Here is a 21,910-nt window from a genome sequence, read left to right as displayed (position 1 = left end):
CCCATCCTTCCTTCAAAAAGGAGCCCAGGATGGCATGGATGTTATTTCCATTGTTGGAGGCATAATGGCTCTGAATACCAATGACTGAGAATCGCAACTAGGGAAAGTGCTTTTACACTTAGATCCTTCTTATGGACTTCTGCTAGACATCTGGTTGACAACTGTGGAAAATGGAATGCTGGGTTAGGTGGCTTGAGGCCAGATCCAGCTGGGCTTTTCTTATGTTCTTACATGCATAAACCACATTGAACTTAATGGAACTTATTGTCAAGTACACCATCCATAAGCTTGCACTGTTAGTGGAGTATATGTGTATAGGATGAGATCTGGTGTTGCCCTAGCAAGTGCAGTGGAAGCCTTCTTCCCCCTTTCCTCCCCCTTCTTCCTTCCCCTTCATGGGTCCCCCAATCCTCCTGAGCAGATTTTGGGGGTGGGGGGACTGCAGTGGAAGGAAGGGTAAGTCCCATTTGCACAAAATCTTTAATTGGGATGCCTCAGTTGAATATCACCTTTTAAGTTTATGGATATCTTAAATTTTGCCATGTTAGTCTCTGTGTAGCAACATTCTCAAACAATTCAAACTTTCCCCAAGGCACTACTGAGGGGTTCATATAACACAACAAGACAAGATTCTGTAACAGTGAAACTAAACGCTGGCCATGCGTGAGGAGTAGACATGGAAGTATACAAGTCTCAGGCTTGCTGAGGTTTATGCCATGCACATAGCAGTTGAGGAATGAGATTTCTGATTTATGGCATTCGATATCATTTATGGCTTTATATTAATTTACCTAAGATTAATGGCAAGGCTAGAAGCACTATGTAGAGCTTTGTGTTTTAAGGAAGTATGCTTGACTAGAATTGAAAGTAACAGCTGCTGATATTTCTGTGTTGAAACTGTTCAGTAGATACAAATATTGCAATACAACAGAAAGAAATGAGAAGTAGTAAAGGATGCTGGACTGTCTATGTACTTTTGGATATTTTTGATATAAACATGATGAAATAAAGAGGCACGGCCTGAAGATATCTAAGAGGCTAGGCCTAAAACACAGTTTCAACAGTTACAGGGGATAAGGGGTTGGATTTAGATCTGTTCGACTGTATGATGTCAAATTGATTATAAAAAGCTGTGCTTTCCTTTGATTGGGCAGAGTTTGGTTTGCACCTGCTCTCCCATTAGCGCTTTTGGTTTTTGTCTCAATAAACTCTGTTCCTTGGAGCACCTCTATCTGTCTGGAAAGTTTTTCCTTCCACACAGTAAATCATGATTTAGCATTGTGTGTGCAAACACAGCCACTTTAACTTCACTCTAGCATATTGAAAACCCACCATGCCAGTAATTTATCCATATCCTCCTGTGCTAACAGGCAGTTATTGAAAATCTGGAGCTGCAAGAAGAAACCAAAGAGGAGTCCGATGAAGAAGAAGAAGATGACGAAGAATCCGGTCGATTACGTTTCAAAACTGAACGGAAAGAAGGAACCATCATTAGGCTTTCGGATGTAACAAGAGAACGAAGAAACATTCCAGAAACTTTGGGTAAGATTTTGAGTAGTAATCGTGCACTAGAATTTTTGTACTTTTAATTAAAACAATCTGTAACACATTGTTTGTACAGTTCATCGTGATTCTATAAGTATTACTTTAAAAGTTAAAAACACAGACCAAAGAGATTCATTGCAAGGTAGGTTGATCTTTAATAGACTTTCAGTAATGGGTAACCAAAACTATTTCCCTAAGCATTTCAGTTTTGTGTTGCATTTTCAGACATGCACAGTGGGCCAGTTTTATTGTAATGTTGAACATTGATCTAGAGTTGCATGAATGAACCTGCATTCATTGGCCTGAGGAGAAACTTTTACTACTTCTTTTTTAACTACCCACAGCTCCCTGTTAGTTTCAAACTTGGGTCAGCAGGAGGAGGACTGGTTAATTTAAACTATAGTTGAATCTGTACTAACCTTAGTTTAAATTCATCACCATTTCACCAAGTTTGGACACAATGGGGACTCTGGTCGGTTTAAAAGTTGAAGCAAAATTTCTGGGAGCATGTGAGCCTGAGGCTTGTGCACTCTTATTCATGTAATACTAAACCATACTTTAGCTGTGTATTATTGCTGAAAAGGTCAGTTTTGTGTATGTAACCCTGAAATTCAAGTTTGGATGTTAGCTGAAAGCACATGTCATTTATCAGAAATCCATTACTAATTTTCCCAGATTAATCTTTCTATTGGGCATATATTATAATATTCTGTATCCTGATAGCAAAGCAGCTAGATGTTTGTGTTTACTTGTTTCCTCTATTCTCTCCTCAGTTTTCAAACTATGTTACATTTAAGAGGAGGTTGTGATTTCGTAAGAGTTTGAAAAATACTGCCTTAATTCAGAAATTGTCTTTAAAAATCCAGATTCTTCTGAAAGGATCTCTGGAACAAATTACCAAAATTTCCAAGCTGAAAAGCCCCTTTATACTCATTGTGCACCAATATTGTATGATCTATTTTCAGTCTGCATACTGTCATTTTATTGCTGTTGATTTATTATAGATTCATTTTTTGTTAATTGTTTTAACTGTTAGACTGCCATAGGTGCAAGGTAGGAAGGCCTAAATTATAAAAATAAAAATGCTAATAGTAAACAATATTGCAAACAGTATAATTCTTTTTGTAACATATTGTTGCTTGTTTGGTATTGATTAGATGATTCCTAATAACATTAACTGAGACTGTTACTGTATCCAGGCTGGGAAGTTGTTCACTTTAAAGTCTGCAGGAAAAACTAATGTCTGACTTATAACCCATAGGTTTTGTGTCAGTGTTACGAAAATGAAAAAATACTCTGGGTCTTTCATTCCTAATTTGAGAACAAACGTGTTATTTCTTAGGGTGACACAAAATGTCTGCTCATCATGGGAGTAGACCTTCCCTAATCCCCCCCACACTTTTCTAGAACGTTTGGCTGATTAAAGATGGTACCTGAAAGAGCTCTCACATTCATACTGTCATCCTAGGGAGGTGGAATTGACAGGATTGCAGATGAAGTATTTATAGTGCTAGTGTGTTGTCTTCGAAAGAACATGCAAACAAGTCTGCTTTTGGAATGTCCTCAGCTTCAGAATCAATACAAAGGCCTCATGTAGTTCATAAACAGAGCTTACTGGAGTGAGCTGGTATATCCCAGGATGCAACAACCTCAGAAGTGCATATTTGGTTGCATGTTGCAGACATGAATGTACCTCCTAAGTTGCATCACTGTGTGAAGTCTCCTACAAGAGTAACAGATATTTCAAGATGTGAATTGTTTTGAGTCATGTAAATGGAAAACCTCTAGGAGGAGCTCTAAAGTTTATATGTTTACTTCCAACAGTTGTACGATTCAGGACCCCAATACCTTTCAGAATTCCTTTTCGCATATAAGCTTGCCCATGTCCTGAAGTTAGCATCACCCTTCTCTGTGTGCTACCTCCTGGCAGTTGTCTGAATAGAGGTGATGAAAGGGTGGGCCTTTTCAGTAGTAGACCCCCCCTCTATGAATGCTATCCTCAGGGAGGCTCGCCTGATGCCGACACTTTATTTTCGACACCAGGTGAACACTACTCCCAGACATTTGAGTGTTATATTTCTTCTTTGCAGAAGAAGTGGTATATTCCCTCCCTCCCTTTGGGGGCTATCTGTGGTTAGTCTTATGTTAGGGGATGGGGCAATTGTTTTTATTATCTGAAAATCTCATAATGCGGTTTGCTTTTTAATGTTTTTCACAAGTATTTTACTATTATTTATAAGTTGCTTTGAGATGCTTGTGTAAAGTGACAAAAAAGCATAATAATTAGCTTTTGAGAGCTCTTATTGAGAAGCAGTATATAAATTTTGTAGATAATAAACAAGTAATCCAGCAGCAAATTCTAGTTTAGTGCACATAGGAAAGGTCTCTGTGGTACTTCACATGTAGCACATATCTCATTCGGATATTGCTAGTGTGGAGGAAAGTAGTACTATTGTATGTGGTGAATGCACACATTGATTTCACAGAGCATACTCCATTCTGGTGTCAAACCACTTTCCTGGTTGCCATTGGTGACCTGGAGTTTCACACAGGCCAGCACCTGGAATTCCCTCCGGGTGAGTGAGCTAGGTGGGTGGGTGGGAGAGTGCTTTCTTTCTCCTTTGCTAGCCAGGGTGTCGTCTGTACTGGCTGTGGAGGAAGGAAACGCAGCAGGCTGGTGAAGGAGGAACTGAGTGCTCTGCTTCTTTCTCATCCTAACACAACTTCCAGCCAATACAACTGCAGGACTAGATGGGCCATTGGCCTGATCCAGCAGGGCTGTTCTTATCATTTAACAAGCCATACTTGGTGGCTCAGCACTGTGTCTGAACATGGCCTGGGATAATGCAACTGGACTCCCTACCCTTGATGCCAGTGGCCATTATGTGGCAGAAAGAGTCCTTTTTTAAAAAAAAAATGCATATCATGCTTTCTCTTCTAAAAACAACTTTCAAAATACAAACCAACAGCTAAATTCTAAAAAAAAAAAAAACCTGGGAAAAAACATGCTAAAACTTAAAAAGAAATCCAGTGTAAGCAGAGGCAGCAAACACCACCAAGAATTAATAAAAGATAAAAGAAAAGATTGATACAGCCAGTCAAATAAAAGACAGCATTTGAGTAAACCAAAAGAGCAGGATATAGACTGGCACCTGGGACTTGTGTAGTGTCTGAACTTGTTTGGCCTCCTTGAGGTTGCACCATAGCTGAAAAGCTCCTCTTCCTAGTAGATGTTTTTTAAATCTCTTGTAGCGAAGGCACCTTGATCAAGGGCTCTGATTTTGAATAGAATGCACTATATAGCATGTATGGGAGAATTCAGTCTTTTGGGTACCCAGATCCCAAGCTGTTTGGGTTAAAACCAGCACCTTGAGTTATGCTCAGAAACAAACAGGTAGCAAACATACATAGAATTTTTTTTTCTGATTGTGGAAATTGTGGGAGGGGGCTGCCATCCAGTCAGAGTTCAGCTGGAAAAATGGGTTCTTGAAAAATTACCAGCTGAAATTAGCTGTGTCTGGAAACATCCTCAACTGCAAAAGGCCTTTCATTTTGTGGCCTCTAGTCTGAAAAATAGTTATGAGATTAGAACACTTCTTACCTGTGTGGAGCCTGCTTAGAAGAATTATTTAGAATACATAGAAATACATAAAAAGTTATTTATTTGATGTATATTCACATGGTCCAGTAAACTATAGCATACATATTTATAGAGGTAATAAAAGTGAAAATTTGAATGAAAAATGAAACAGTTTGTAAAGAATTTTAAATGAAGTATTTTATACAGTACAAGTCTTTCAGTTAATTTTGTAACTTACACCCAAGTTTTTCTTTGATAAGCCATTGTCAGTTGAAGCTGTTAAGAGATCTGCAATAATTGATGTCATTAGGAATTGACCTAATAGGAGTAAAAAATGTAGTAGAACTGGCATAAATATTACTTTCCTTTCAGGACTGATTGCTCTTAATAGGAATTATGGGTATAGAAATGAAACTTGGTTGTATAGCTACATTTCTTTACTTTAGAATCTAGACATAGTTGAAAAAACACTTAAAAGAGAAATTAATATTTCACTGGAAATTACAAATGTAATTTTCATCCTGTCGCTTTTTGGTGACCTTTCGTGACAGCTTGTCTCAATTGGAGGGAAGCATTCTTACTTGCTGATTAAAGATGTCATTTGAAACCATTTTATTACCAAGGGTAGTAAAATTAATCTTGACACTTGAAGACACTAGAAAAATAATTGCTGATTCACTGCATTAGGTGTATGTGAAAGAATTCGGCAGTCAAGATAGGGTCTGTGCTGGCAAAAATATGTTAAACATTTTTCCTCATGAATGGAGCAGAGGCATCTCCTAAATGCTGCTTTTGCAAATGAAAAGGGAAATCTCATGATTTGGGAGGGTTTTAAGGGAGGTAGACAGTATTGTATGATTATAAAATTGAGGACCAGGATCCAAAGAGACGTGGAGGGGGAAGGGAGACGTTAACTGATCCACCCCTTTTCAGTGGTGGTGATGATGATGGACTGCCTTCAAGTCTATTCCGACTTATGGCGACCTTACAAATAGGGTTTCCATGGTAAATGGTATTCAGAGGGGGTTTACCATTGCCTTCCTCTGAGGCTGAGAGGCAGTGACTGGCCCTAGGTCACCCAGTGAGCTTCATGGCTGTGTGGGGATTCGAACCCTGGTCTCCCAGGTCGTAGTCCAACATCTTAACCACTACACCACATTGGCTCTCTTTTTTCAGTGGTAGCCGCTTGCAGTTAATGGAATACTGCTTTGGAGGGTTCCCTGATTTTCAGTTTTTTATCTTCATGACACTAGAACTTGTGAGTATCCAATGAAGCTGAATGTTGGAAGATTCAGGACAGAAAAGAAAGTACTTCACACAGGGCGTATTTAAATGATGGAACTTGCTCCCACAAGAAGTAGTGATGGCCACTAACTTGGATGTCTTTAAAATGATAGATGATAAAATAGCACTGCTTAGAAATGCTAATGATTAAGCGGTATACAAATGCCTTAAATAAACAAAATTAAAAATAGGATTAGACAAATCCATGGAGGAGAATAGTTACTAGCCATGATAGCTGTGTTTTCCATAGGAGGACTGCCATCAAGCGGGTTATAGCTCCACCTATCATCCGAAGGCAAGAATGTTTTTGAAGTCAAGACAAGGGGCGTCAGGCACCTCCTACTCTCCAGTTCATTCTTGCCTTCGTCCGTGCAAGTTGGATATATAGCTAGCGTCTAGATAAGTTTTTGTGTATTTGTGTGACAGGGTGTGGAGGTTTTGTGTGTGTATTCCACGTTATTTCCTTCCCTCTGTCTTTTACTTTAGAGTCTGTGGGACTGACTGTACTTTGTTTGTCTTTGTACTTAAGGGGGATCCCCTTTTTGTCTATTTTTTTCCCTTAGTCCCTAGCTTTTTACTGGGAGACCGCGGCTGTGGTTCTCCCTTCCTAAGGCGGCGGACGCAGCCTTGTTACGGGAGCTTGCAGCTGCAGCTCCCTGCCTAGCCGAACGGCGATTCTGGGAGACCGCGGCTGCGGTTCTCCCTTCCTCAGTCGGTGTACGCAGACTTACTCCAGGAGCTTGCGGCTGCAGCTCCCTGCCTAGCCGAACGGCGATACTGGGAGACCACGGCTGCGGTTCTCCCTTCCTCAGCCGGCGGATGCAGACTTAATCCAGGAACTTGCGGCTGCAGCTCTCTGCCTTGCGCCGCCGCTCTTTTTTCAACTTGCCGCCTATTTTCGCGGCAGCTCCCTTAGTTTTTTCTCCAGAGCCTGCGGCTGCGGCTCTTTCTACTTTCAGTGTCCCTTTCTGGTTGGGTTGCCCCGCCTCCCCCGGCTCATTCTGCGGCATTTTAAATCTCGCCGCGACTGCCTTCGAAGCCTATGGCTGCGGCTCCTTATTCCCCTCGCTTGCTGAGTCTGTCCCGCGGCTGTAGAGATCTGGCTCGCTCTCTAAGCCGTGATCGCGCTTCTCAGCCCCGCGGCTCCAGAGCATTTTTTGAGGCCGTTTTTTGAGCTCGCTGGTGCTCCCCTGTGACCGCCATTACTTCTTCATCGCCCCAAGCCTTTCTGATTGGCCAATTTTCCCGCTCTTTTCGCGGGCGCCATTTTGTTCCTCCCCCTTTTTTCCTGCCCTTTCTGTTTAGTCCTTTACATAGTAAACGATTCTGTTCTAGGCCTTTTCTGTCAGTTTCTGCCTTTTCTGTCAGTTTCTGTGTGTATGCTGCAGAGCAGAACCTCTATAATCCTGCTATAAGTTCTTCAACACAAACTGCTGCCTGAAGCTGACTATTGAAGCTGTTCCGTGTATCTAGCCTAGTTGGAACTGTACATTCTGCCCCATCCGTGGCCGTGTACCAAGGCTGTTTGAAATTGTACATTCTGCGTATAAGGCTGTCTGGAACTGTACATTCTGCCTCATCCGTGGCCGTGTACCAAGGCTGTTCGATCTGTACATTCTGCCCCATCCGTGGCCGTGTACTTAGCCATCTGAGCCGGTGCATTCTGCCCCATCCGTGGCCGTGTACTGAGCCTGTTCGGGTCTGTACATTCTGCCCCATCCGTGGCCGTGTACTGAACCCCCTAGAAAATATATGATGGCGGAACAGCCAGCGACAACTCAGGCAACCAAGCCGAAACAATCTAAGGTGGCCAAGCATAAGCACACCAAAGCGGTTGCCAAAACTAAACATCTATCCAGCCACAGCACAACCAAGCGGCCACGCTACGTCTCTGTTCCGGTTTCCGAGGGGGCGGGCCACGAACAGTTAACGAATCTATTTCACTCTCTGACTGCATCCTCCGAGGAGGAGGACTTCACTGGGTTTCCTGACCAAACAGCAGCCAGCCACCCTCCTCCCATATTACCACCTAGGTCTTACTCATCTTCACAGCCTGCTGAGCCGTCCATAACGTCGTCTCTACAAGCGCAACCATCTACCTCACCGGGGCTGCAGCTGTCTCATGAGTTCATAACACAACTACAAGACATGCTGTCGTTCTTCACTCAAACACAGTCACCGTCACAAGTCCCCGCCATTCCTCAGCGCAGTGTGGACCACTATGTACGCAATGAGGCAGATCCATCATGCTCTCCAAATCCTTTTGGCATTGCCAGGGGCAGGTTTGTTGATGCCGTTTCTTATGGGGAGGAGTCACCATTTGCTGTGCAAGCCGAAGGAGACGAATTGAGTGATCATTCAGAACCTGAGGAGGATACATCTTATCGCCTGTTTGATGCCTTAGTTTATCAGCCCCTTGCCTTGCTCGCAGAGTATTGAACACCCTTGGTCTCCAATCTACACAACCTGCAGCTGCCACTCCTGCTATTAAAGGGGCCAGGGTCTTGAAATCCCCCACACCAGCAGAGCACTACCTTCCTGTGCCAGATCCTATTGCTAAACTGGCCAAGGACGAATGGTCTCATCCATTACAAACACGCCGTTTTAACGCCCTTGTGGACAGACTTTACTCTTTGGCTCCGGACTTTACAAGCAGACTGGCCGTCCCTGGCATAGACGAGCTGATCTCCAGTCTAGTCTCTAGATCCCTTTTGCCAAGGGAAGGAGATTCAGATTTAAAGGACGCCACTGAGCGGAGGCTGGACTTTGCCTTACGCAAGAATCATGAGGCCACCGCTTTCTCCATGCGAGCCTCTGCATCAGCTTCCATCTTTTCCAGGGCAGCGATGATGTGGTTGGATGACCTCTTACATGATCCTAATCCCGATCCTGTCTCTCTGAGGAGGTCACTGATGAAATTGTGCAAGACAGCGGCTTTTGTGGCTGATGCCACCTTGGACGCAAATCAGCTGGGAGCACGAGCTATGGCAGCTCAGGTAGTCGCTCGACGGACCCTCTGGCTTCGTCACTGGCAAGCGGACTCTGTAGCCAGAGTTAATTTATCAAGGGCACCTTATTCCGGATCTTTACTCTTCGGCGAGGAAGCCCTAAAGGCAGTGCTTGTTGACCCCAAGGATGCTTGAAAGCCTGTTCTGGCTACTGTTAAGAACGTTGATCACAGGCCTTTCAGGCGTTCCCCTCATACCGCACGACCCAGCCCTTTCGAGGAACGCGGCCCGGGGGAAGAGGCCGCGAATTCCAAACCTATGATTTCCGTTCCTCCAGGGGGGGCTGGAACCGGCGTTTCCCAGGCAGAGGTCAGTGCCAGGGGCGCAGAGGTACCTCAACTTCCTCATATAGAGGAGGGTCTCGCCAGCACAAACAGTACTGACGCGATACCGGTTGGGGGTAGACTGCTTCTGTTTGGAGACCATTGGCTGCGTCTGACTCAGATCCATTGGATCAGAGATCTTTTTTGTTATGGCTATGCACTGGAGTTTTGGATGACTCCTCCAGACAGATTTCATCCTTCTCCTTGTCCTAGGGCATCAGCCAGGCACTGCATCATGCAGACAGCCATACATCACCTCTTGGACATAGCGGTGATAGAGCCAGTCCCTACAACAGAGAGGTCGGAAGGGGTGTACTCCCTCCTATTTGCTGTGCCCAAACGAGATCTGTCATGGAGGGCGGTGTTGGACCTCAGGTTCATCAACCGTTTCGTAAAGTATCGCAGGTTCAAAATGGAATCCCTCCACTCCATTACAGAAAGCCTTCACGAAGGAGACTTCCTGGCTTCTATCGACCTAAAGGAAGCGTATCTCCATGTGCCTATTTGCGTAGCCCACAGAAAATTCCTTCGGTTTGCTTTCGGCCCCCAGCATTTTCAATATCGAGCGATGCCGTTCGGCCTCTCATCTGCCCCGAGAGTATTTACCAAGGTGCTACTCATACTAGTGGCTTACCTCCGGCTTCAAGGGGTCCATATCTACCCCTACTTGGACGATCTTTTAATACGGGCGAGTTCCAAGGAGCTGGCTCATCGCCATCTAACGCTCATGCTCCATGTCTTGCAGGCCTACGGCTGGCTAGTCAATTTCGACAAAAGCCATCTCCAACCAACCCAACGCCTACAACATCTAGGGGCGATGTTGGACACCCTGCAAGCGACGGTGTTCCTGTCTCCAGACCGCATAACTGCCATCACAGACATCGCACGGTCTCTGATGCACCACACAACCGCAGACATCATGCTTCTAACCAGGGCTCTCGGAATGTTGGTGTCCACCATCCATATTGTGCCATGGGCTCGAGCTCATACTCGCCAACTCCAGTGGGCTTTGTTGCCGTTTCAGCAGGACATTGCCAGGTCAAATCATCGAGCAATTCCCCTGAGCCCCGCACTGCGTCTTTCATTCCGCTGGTGGACGAGGGTCCAACATCTCACCCAGGGCACTCCGTTCAGAGAACCCCGCAGGACTGTTATCACCACAGATGCCAGTCTCCTCGGCTTGGGAGCCCACTGCAACTCCCTGTTCGTTCAGGGGGGTTGGACCACAGCAGAGCAGACTCAGAGCATCAATTGGCTAGAACTGAAGGCTGTCCACTTAGCTCTGCTCCATTTTCAGTCTCTGTTCCACTTGGACCATGTTATCATTCGAACGGACAACACGTGTGCCAAATCTCATTTAAACAGACAAGGGGGGACCAGGTCCCATCCTCTGCAGAACCTAACTTCCCTCATATTCGACTGGGCAGAGCAACATCTGCAATCCTTAAAAGCAGAACATCTCAGAGGAATTTGGAATGTGACAGCAGACTGGCTCAGCAGACAACAGGTCTTTCCAGGAGAATGGAAACTTCATCCGACCATTTTCCATCTTCTCCAGTGTCGGTTCGGCATCTTCTCAGTCGATCTATTTGCCTCCAGTCGCAATTGCTAGCTACCCAGGTACTTCGCTCGATACCTGGACACGACAGCGGAAGCAGTGGATGCCCTATCGCTACCGTGGCCGGATGGCCTATTGTACGCCTTCCCTCCAATACCACTGTTAGCCAGAACCTTGAGAAAGGCACGACGTGAGAGGGCCAAACTGGTTCTGATAGCTCCATATTGGCCCCGTCGACCGTGGTTCTCGGATCTCCTTGCCATGTCAGTGACGGACCCTTGGACGCTCCCGGTCAGGCCAGACCTCTTATCCCAGGGCCCAATCTTGCATCAGGATCCCAATTGGCTCAAGCTAACAGCGTGGCTTTTGAACGGTGACATTTAAGGTCTGCTGGCCTGTCTGACGCTGTTATTGACAATATCTTGGCCTCGAGACGACCATCAACCACCCGTATATATCAACATACTTGGGTGGCTTTCTCCAGGTGGTGTCAGTCCCAGCACCTCGATCCTTCCCAGGCCACAATACAACAGGTGCTGCAATTCCTTCATAGGGGCCTCCTGATGGGACTTAGACCCAACACCTTACGTAGACATGCGTCCACTCTGTCGTCCATTCTCTCAGTGTCCTCCGCTGGTGCTCCTATTGCCTCGCACCCATTCATCAAACGTTTTCTGAGGGGAACCGCGTTACGCTCACCGGCTGTATTCCACCGTTTTTTCTCATGGAGTTTGTCAAAAGTCCTACAGGCTTTACAACGCCCTCCGTTCGAGCCCCTTAGGACTGTGCCTTTACGTCTGTTGTCATTCAAGGTCCTGTTCCTGATCGCGATCACCTCTGTGAGACGAGTTTCAGAACTGGGCGCATTGTCTTCTGCCCGCCATCTCTGTGTCTTTCACAAGGACTCTGTTGTGCTGAAAACTGATCCTTCCGTCCGTCCCAAGGTCAATTCAGTTTTCCATTGCAACCAGGACATTGTTCTTCCTTCATTTTGTCCGAATCTTACCCATCTTCTAGAGAAGGCTTGGCATTCATTGGATGTTCGGAGGGCTCTCAAGACCTACCTGTCTAGGACCCAGGATATACGACGAACTGAGTCTTTGTTTGTATCCTTTCATCCACGTTCTATGGCGCATAAAGTAGCTAATTCCACCTTATCCTGCTGGTTGCGTGAATGTATTACCTTAGCCTATGAGTCCCTTAAGCTTCCAGTTCCAGCTAGTATAACAGCTCATTCCACTAGGTCAGTGGCCACTACGGCTGCTTTTGCTACCAACGCTCCTGTTGCTGATGTTTGCAGAGCTGCTGTTTGGTCTACCCCACACTCGTTTATAAGGCATTACAAAATAGATTGTTACGCCTCTGCCGATGCCTCTTTTGGCTGACGAGTGTTGCAGCAGGTTCTTAATGATGATTAGGATGTGGGTGGTCCCTCCCTGTTATGGGCTGCTTTGGTACATCCCGCTTGATGGCATTCCTCCTATGGAAAATGGACCATTGGTCTCACCTGAAGGGTGATTTTCATAGGAGGACTGCCATCACGACCCTCCCAGTTGGAGAATACCTGGATACCTAGATATTTTTTTGGGTTTTTTCATATACTTCTGTTACGCTATTATATTAGATTTACTAGTGAAGTCAAGACTGCTATTAATGTTATATCACTATGTTAGAGTCATATTATTATGATTATTGCTATTGTGTTATGTCTTTGCTGGTAGGCCCGTTGGCCTTTTCTCCTGCATTTTTAGATATATCTCTTTGGACTTGCTGCGAATGAACTGGAGAGTGGGAGGGGCCTGATGCCCCTAGTCTTGACTTCAAAAACATTCTTGCCTTCAGACGATAGGTGGAGCTATAACCCGCTTGATGGCAGTCCTCCTATGAAAATCACCCTTCAGGTGAGACCAATGGTCCATTCTCCCTCCACTGTTGAATACAGGATGGCTTTGAATGCCAGTTGCTGGGAACCACAATTAGGGAGAGTGCCGATGTGCTCAGGTTCCAGTTTTCGACCTTCCCATAGGCATCTGATTGGCCATTATGATAATAGGGTACTAGACTAGATGGGCTTTTGGCCTGGTCCAGCAGGGGTCTTCTTGTACTCTTATGAGACCATATGGGCTCTGAAGTAGGAAGGGGGGTTGAAAATAACGTGTAGTAGAACCTATATAACCCCTGGATCCTTTTGTTTTGCTATTGTGGAGGTTTCTGAGTAACCCAACTATTGGGAGAGTAGACTTCATGTTAATTACAGAGCTTTCACTTTTGGAAAAGGGACCCTTGGATTTGGAAGTGAAAAGGACCAGATTTAAATCTGTGATCATCTGAGACCACTTCTTATATGTGCCTCTTGCCAGTTAAGATCTTCATCAGGTATTCTGCTTTATGCAAAATTGGCTTTTGCATGAAGCAGAGCTTTTCGACAGTCATGTCTGATATGCTTGTGATGGAAGTTTTGTTGCTTTTATAGGTACCTGCTTTCAAAGGTGTGAGTTGCTGTAAGTGTAGGAGATGAATATACAGTAATTACTTCTAATAAATGTATAACCTTCGGCACATGTGTATATATAAAGGACTTGTGGGTAAAAGTCAGGGGACGAATGATGGTTGGGAAAATGCCCCCCCCATCTTACACCAAAACCAGACAAACAGTGTCTGGAGGGGAGTTTGGACCCATATCCTGATCTCTTTTGAGCCCATTTTCAATCCCCTCCTCTAATGGTTACTTCAGGGGTGAAGGCTGGCTCAGTTTCACTTCATCCCTGAAACAGTTACTAGCACATGTGGACTCTTCTTAATGTTTCTTGTGGCTTGAAGGCAGCATGCATACGCACCTCTCATCCTCAGCATTTCTTTTTTATGGGAGCAGCCTTCTGAGACTTATGTTCAGGACATGAAGATCTCAAGCTAGAACAAACTTTCTATCCTATGCCCTCATCAGTTGGGATATCTTCAGATGAATAGGGCTGCATTGTAATATGCACCAGTGATTTGGGATTGGGTAGGAAATAAATTCAGCTGAATGGATTTGAGGGCTATGGAACTACCCTAACCGCACAAAGTGGGCTTCTGATTTTAGCAGGAAAATACATGCTTGCGGGGAGGGGGGGATGTAATCCCCATCTCTGTTTGTGTCTTGGCTCCCTGTAGTCTGTCTCCCCAGGCACTTTTCTCAGCTGTGCTCTGATATTGGAAGTGAGCTTGATTGAAAGAGAAGTGCTTGATGAGGAGGCATGTATCTAGCTAGTGCATGGGGGGTTACGCATACATCCACCCATCTTTTTTGCTCTTAAAATTGGACATCCTCCTCCTATGATTCTGTGTGATTGCATCAGATCTGAGTTAAAAGTGTCTTTTGGAGCATTTTATGCTTCCTTTCACAAGGCTTTAAAATATAAAAGACAGCAGTACTAGAACAGCATAACAAGGTTGTCAGTTTGCTAAGAAATAGGTCTGCACAGTAGTAAATACCAGATTTCCCCAATTCCATTGCATAAAGAAAGCTTTCATGATACAATTAGTCTTATAGACATGGTGGCAAATCACTTCATTTTTTCTAGGAGGAAGGAGAAGAAACTTTCAGGTATAAAAAATGAGCTGCATAGTCAGACTTTCCATTTTAATTTTACTACATAATTTTTTTCTGTGTGTTGGGGAGGAGCAGTGAGTGAGTATACAGAAACTTAAATATTAGTATTCCCCAGGTTTGTTTTATTAGACAACCCTAACTCTATATTCTGAACCTGCTGCCTCAAGTATCAACTTGAAAATGAAATTAAAATTTAAGCTGCGAGTGCCAATGCACTCTGCTACGTAATGGAACCATTATTGTGATAATAGAAGAAGGCATGCTTGAACAAAGTTGAATTATTTTTTCCCCAGTGAGAGAGAAACTGTTTTCCTCCATAGTGGCAAAACGGAGGCATTCAATGTGCTCAAATATTTAATTACTTTTCTTACATTTATGTCCTGCCTTTCTTCTATTATGAAGTCCATGAAGGTATATGTGGCATTCCCAGCAATTACTTTATCCAGACTCAAACCTGCTTAGTTTCAGCAAAATGGTGGCCTCACTTGCCTTTAGACCATATAAACATTGCCTGGTAACCATAGGCTACCAGAAATGGCAGGCAGGTGAGCTGTGTTAGCCGTATCAATTTATGTCCAGAGCTTGAAAGACTTAGATTTGTCCTCTACCATCCAGTGCAGGTTAGAGGTTTGTCCTTTCTCCTAGCTTCTGCCAAAGAAGCAGAGAGATTGTTTTTCTATACAGTTGTTGAGCTTTCTGCTGGAGACATGCCACGTACCATGTATAGGGTTGCTTTCAATATGTGGGACCAAAGTGGAACCTCACCACTGTAGCAATGTATTTAACACACATTTTGTTGTTTTATTAGGTAATATTTAAAACTGTCTACACACATTTGCTTTTTAAAGGTATACAGTTTATCACCCCACAATCCTCCTGCCTAGAAATATGATGAAAAACAAATGCTTGCCTTGTAAATCTATCCAAATCTAAAGAAATTGTGTTGGTTACTGATACTGATCCAGGAAGTGGCAGTGGGATTAATTATAAGATCCATTTCAACTATACTTGGCCTTCTGTCCATACATATTATTTATGTACATTTTTCAATCGCCTGTTCTGGCATCTAGTGTTTCCACGTTATTTAAAGCACACCTTTTATTGGTATGATTAATGAAATCTGATAAGATAATAGTAGTTGTATAACCTCTGATATCCGTTGTCTGTCATAATGAGATTATTGTGAGACAAGAAAATTAAAAATAGTTCCATATATAGATGTTAAAACAGCAAATTATCTCTTATGTTCCAAAAAAGAAATTTAGTTGCAAATTGATTTTATTTTTTTTTGCAGGGGTGGGGGGAGGTGTGTTTTTTTAAAAAAGTAACTAAACCACTCTTGAAAGATTAAAATATTCCCTTCTTGTCAAACTGTAAGCATTAGTTTGATTGGCAAACATGTGCACCATATTATCACAGAGGTGGGTGGCTGTGATTCTGTTGTGGCTGCGGTGAAAAATTTATCACTTCATTAGTCTAATTCTTCTGGTGAACAGCTAAAAGTTCCAACTTCGTTCCTCTAATAGAACTTTCTGCAGAAGCTAAAGCAGCATTACTTGAATTTGAAGAGAGGGAAAGGCAACTGAAGCAGGGGCGTTACGGCTCAAGAAGAGGAGGAAGGAGAGGAGGGCCTTTAATGTGTCGTGGAATGGGAGAACAAAGGAGGGACAACAATGAAAGGGGAAGAATGAAGGATCACAGGCCTGCACTGCTGTCGACCCAGGCATCTCTTACGGTACCTAAATGCAATGATAATGGAGGGCTGGGTTGGTGAATTTTAGTATTTAAGTGATGTTGACAAAACTGCCTGCCTTCATTCAGCTTCTTGAAGCTGAACTTAATAGTTTGATTTTGGAAGGGAATGCACGAACTTTTGTACATTTCCCCCTCCCCATGTACAAAGTAACACCACTGACAACAGAGCATACATTAGCACAGTTGTTCCATCCCCCATCCTGAGGTTTCAGAAAGATCCTGTGCCAACTTTGACTAGGGCCGTAATTGGGGGGCTGTAGCCAAGGACATACACCAAAAATGGCTTTTAACCTCACTGAGTTTCCCATGAGGCTTGCCATGAGCAAGATAGCTGCTGCAGCTTTTATATCAAGAAGCTTTAAGAGTCTGTGTATGTCTGAGGTACTAACATTCTAGGTATCTTAGTTCTAGTGGGAGAACATAAAGGGATTGGCCTGGCTACTACTAGAATCATGATGATGAAGCCCTCTAGTTGTTTCTGAGAAGTAAATAAGCAGTGATTGAGAGCAGTGGCTTTCTCCTGCTGGTGACTCTGCCCAACATCTGGAATTTGGAGACAGACTTTCTCTGGACATGGAGGTTCCATTTATCTATGAAGGATCATAAGCCTGTCAACATCAATCTTCCATGAATTTGTCATTGTCAAGTCATATAAGTATTCTCAGGAGATGCCTCCTATGTTTTTTGAAGGGAGAGGTTAATATTTTAAAAGCAAAACAATTTCAAGCAAACATGATTTTCTGTATTTTCTTTCTAGACACATTCAGAAAGGATGTTTCGTCATCAACAACCTATTAGGAATCTCTTCCAGCAGCAGCAGCAGCAACAGTTACAGGGTCTGTTACCCATTCCCTCTCAGCATCACACACCATCTCCCCCTCAAGGGATTCATATGCCACCCCAGCTAGAAACATCAAGAATGCTGATGACTCCTCCTCCAGTGACATCCCAGCAGCCAAAAAACATACACATAAACCCACACTTCAAAGGGCCTGTAGTAACGCCTGTACAAGGTGAGATTTTATCAGAAAATATTATATGGGCAACACTATATACAACCACTTAGCTTAGTTTTGTTTTGGAGCTCCCCCCCCCCCAATCTTATAGCTGCAATTCAAATGTGGTTCTTATGCATGTACTGCAGTTTTCTGCCTTCATTTCTGCAGAGGTGTGTTTGTATGAAAAGAATGGGGTGTTGTTGAAGGGGAAAAGTACGTATTCAATCAGATACACACTGCCAGTATTTTCTATTAAATCAAAGTATTTTTAATTCTGGTGAGTCCTGCAAGTATGTGTGTATTGAAAGCTGACTTTGAAACGCTTAATTCTGTTCCCCCACGTGTTCATTGTCTGCCTGCTTCTCTTTCCATTCAATCTAGTATTTGGTCTAGAGAATCATCTAGATTCTTGCAATACCTGATACTTGGAAGTTGGCAAAATAGTCAAACAGAACAGCAATTAACTTAACAGTGCAGTTGTAAACATGTTTACTCAGAAGTAAGTCCAGTTGAGCGCAGTTGATCTTACTGCCTCGTAAACATGCTTAGGTTTGCAGCCATAATTGAGTTAAAGTAACCTTGGTGTTGTATCTAGATTTTTAGTGAGTTTTGCCGCCTCTCCAGTAAAATGTGGTCTTTGGTCCAGTAATTTGGCAGCACCTAATTCTTCACCAGCATGACAAGTTGCCTTTAGAATGGATCATTCATTTGCTTATAGATTGTTTAAATGTACAAAAAAGTCTTGTGTAGCCTGTGCTATCTGAATCCTAATTGTCCTGTTGAATACTCTTAGCAAATTTTTCGTGCCTGCAGCTATTTGGAAGAACGGGGAAGCAGCTGCCTATGAATATGACTTCTTATAAAAATGGCCTAGAGTCTTGGCTAAAACAAATTGATTTAAAGGTGTGCTCCTTGTTTTTAGTGCCCTTGCTGCCAGTCCCAAACCAGCCAAGACCTGCTGTAGGACCCCAGAGATTTCCTGTGAGTAGCAGCTGTTTCTTATTCTCTGATATGGATAAGCATACATTTGCAAAGAAATATTAATATGGCAAATAAAAGTGGTGCCAGTGAAATGTAATTTTAAGGTTTTGTAAATATTGACAATGATCTATGCAGTACAAAATTGTTTGTTAAAAGCTTAAGATCAATGAATTTCTGAGAGCAGAATTAATTTTGTTTAATTGTAAAATTGTTGGACTACTCTCTCCAATGGGGAGTGTTTAACAAAAAGAACACTTAAAAAAAAGATTTTACTGTCCATTACAATTTTTTCAATACAAATGGGAGGATTGCTTATTTAATAAAAAGGGCATACCAAATGTGTTGTGTTTGGAAAACCATATTATGTATTTCTAGTGTAAACATAAAGAACAATTTTGTAGTGATTTTAAGAATTTAATATCGGAAGTTGATCCAACACTGACTGATTCTCCCCCTTTTCCTTATCTTTGGACTCTAAAGCACACGAACTCTAGTTCTTACTCCAGGCTAGCCCATTATCCTTGATTGATTTACTCCTCTGACATTTATACACAATTCTCTTGCTATTTATATCCTTGTAATATGTAAATTTCACAAAATTAGTTATCAGACCTATTAATTACAATTCATTGACACTGAACATCTAAGCACATAGATGTGCCATATATATTTATAGAGCAGCTAAGAATATGTAAAATACAATAAACAACTCTTAGGTTTGTATGCAATATTAAAGTAATCACTGACCATAAAATATCATTAAATGACTTACCATAATCAGCAGTGCAGTGTCATAAAACAAACAAGGGTGCCCATGTTGTGGTCCATAGGCCTACATGAATAGATAGGTTTAAGCTGTTGTCTGAATAAGCATACAGTGGGGAATAGCTGAACCTGTAGTGGCAGGGACTTCCACGAATGGGGTGTCGCTGCCAAGGAGGACTATCCTCTGCATTCCATTGAATGGACCACTAGCAGAATCTCCCCAATAGATCACAATTCTGAGCTGGTTGCTACTGGAAAAAAAGATGCTCCATCAAGTATTAGGCTTCTAAGCCATTCAGGTGTTTGCACACTAGTATTGATACCTTGAATTGGACCTAGTATCACACAGGTAGTCAGTATAGCATCCACAGGATTGGTGTAATATGATCCCAGCTCATCACTCTAGATAACAAATGGACAGTGACATTCTTCACTAGCTACAGCTTCTAGACCATCTTCAGGGGTAGCTCCATGCACATCACATCACAGTAATCCATCTAATTGGTTTATCAGAGCATGACTACAGTAACAAAGTTATCCTGGTCCAAGAATGGCAGAAGCTAGGCATAGACACTCCTCACCACTGTGACCTACTGGGACTCCAGTGATGGTTTGGAATCTAGGAGTACCCCTGGATTACATCTGTTCTTTCATGGGGAGTGCTGCTGTGAAAGAATAATGAACTTTGACCTTTCTGATAAGGAGGATTCTATTTTTCCACGCTTATATCTGCTTATAAGAGCTGAGAGGCTTTCTACCACATCTTAAGGTACATTTAGGCTTTCTATCACATCTTAAGGTATATCTTGCAGTCACAAAGGAAAATGAGGAAATTCTGTGGGATGCCAGCTAGCAGGGGAACAGGGAAGTTGTGGTCTAGTGAAAGATTTCACAAAGAATGTCAGCTCGTATAAGCTGGTCTTTAGGATGGCAGGTTTTCAGATGGGGGTGGGTACCAATGATATGCACTCAACACATGCTGTGCAAACCCCTCCTCACTGCTCTAAGTAGTGGAACTACATCACATGTATTAGTAACCACACCTCATTTAATGCCCAGCTTACCATGTATGGGGTAAATCTAGAAGGTTCTATGTGATGTATGAAAAACTATATAAGCCTGTGGGTCCATGGTTCGGGAGGGAGACTCTTTGACTCTCCTGATGTACATCAGTGTTTTCTTTATTGCAATAAAGCTTGTTCAAGCGACTGCTTCTCCTACATTTTACTGGTGAGTTATTTTTTTTCCTTCAACAATTTGGTGCCATGACTCGGATACTGAGTGATACCTGTGGGTCGCTCTCCATCTGTCTCTCAACCTCCAGGGCCCAAACAGGAGATTTCTCCATTGGAGCTTGGAAGCAGGGTCTGGGAGTGATGTAGTGAGGCACTTCAGTTGACCCCATTCCAAACCTTTTATTGAGAGCTTTGCTTGGACAAGGACAGGGGAAACTTTGAAGATTTACGTGAAAAAGCACTCTGTGCCTGAGTGGGGACGCCCACTCAGATTAATAGGGATGGCAGCACTTGGTGGCTGGGGAAACAAGCAGGCTTCCTGGTTGTAACAAGTGGCTGCTCCCTGGTTCAGTGACAGAGCTACTACCTTGATGAAGGTATGCGGATATGGCACAGAGATTAAAAATAATTAAAATTTAAATTAAAATAATTTGGTTTAATTTGCGTAGGGTGGTGGAAGTCAAAGACTGTCACTTGGGGGACCTTAGAGTGAACTGTCTATGGGAGACCTTTGGGCATTTCTATGGATGCATCTAAATGCTGACAGAGACCAGCAGACAGTGATTGGGGGATTCTGTATGCAGAACCCAATCAGCCAGCAGAGGACCAGATGACACGTTTTGAGGGGGTAGTGTCCTAAGTTTGGGGGTGGCAGACCTGAGTACTCCCTTAGGGTGCCAGACTTGCGGTAGGTGGCTGGACCATCTGCTGGTGGCTACGAGACACGGCCATGCTGTGGCCCGGTTTAGGACACGGACTAGTTAGCCTGGTGGCAGTAAATGAGAAGAATGAGACAGCTTCAGTTTTAACTAAACAGAGGAAGTGTTTTTTGTCGAATAAACCTTGTTTTGGAATAGAAACTTTGTAGTTGTTACACATTTCATTCTGAAGAACACTCAAGTTGTAGATGATATTATTATTATTTATTACCCAACCTGACTGCTAATTAACAACACTGAAAGCTTATTAAAAGAATAGAATATATTTAATATATGGTTTCTCAAGAGGCATCTAAAAGCGATTTACAGTATAGTAACATTTATAAAACAGTTGTTATAGTATTCACTGTATGTTCTCCATAGAGTCAACAGTTGTGAGGACAAAGGATGGCCAGCCCATATTCTCAGTTGTTGCTCTTACTTTGTTCAGGAGGGTCCAGTTCTATAATTGAGTTGGCATTGCCTCACGGTAGCAGATGCAAATGCAGAGCACATGAACTTTACTGGCATGGTGTTATCGAGAGCGATTAAGTGATGCTGAAGAACAAGTGTACTTCCTGAAAGATC

At 43.2% G+C, this 21,910-nt stretch overlaps 1 protein-coding gene across 6 annotated transcripts in view; it reads left to right on the top strand.

Moving 5' to 3' along the window:
• RBM33 (RNA binding motif protein 33) overlaps positions 1–21,910 on the top strand; it is a 121,974-nt gene that overhangs the window by 34,399 nt on the left and 65,665 nt on the right. For 5 of the 6 annotated variants that reach the window (XR_009758235.1, XM_061587577.1, XM_061587579.1 and 2 more), the window contains exons 7-10: positions 1,371–1,542; positions 16,417–16,625; positions 17,403–17,658; positions 18,566–18,624. Coding sequence is in view for 5 of the 6 variants with exons in the window: in XM_061587577.1 (XP_061443561.1) it covers positions 1,371–1,542; positions 16,417–16,625; positions 17,403–17,658; positions 18,566–18,624 (696 nt within the window). In the remaining variant the exon portion in view is untranslated. The remainder of the gene's footprint in view (positions 1–1,370; positions 1,543–16,416; positions 16,626–17,402; positions 17,659–18,565; positions 18,625–21,910) is intronic. The other variant, XM_061587580.1, reaches the window with a different exon arrangement.

This window comes from Rhineura floridana, chromosome 10, assembly GCF_030035675.1.
Source record: "Rhineura floridana isolate rRhiFlo1 chromosome 10, rRhiFlo1.hap2, whole genome shotgun sequence".
NCBI lineage: Eukaryota > Metazoa > Chordata > Lepidosauria > Squamata > Rhineuridae > Rhineura > Rhineura floridana.
Note: the sequence above shows the minus strand (reverse complement) of the source record. Positions and strands in the feature narration are given on the sequence as shown.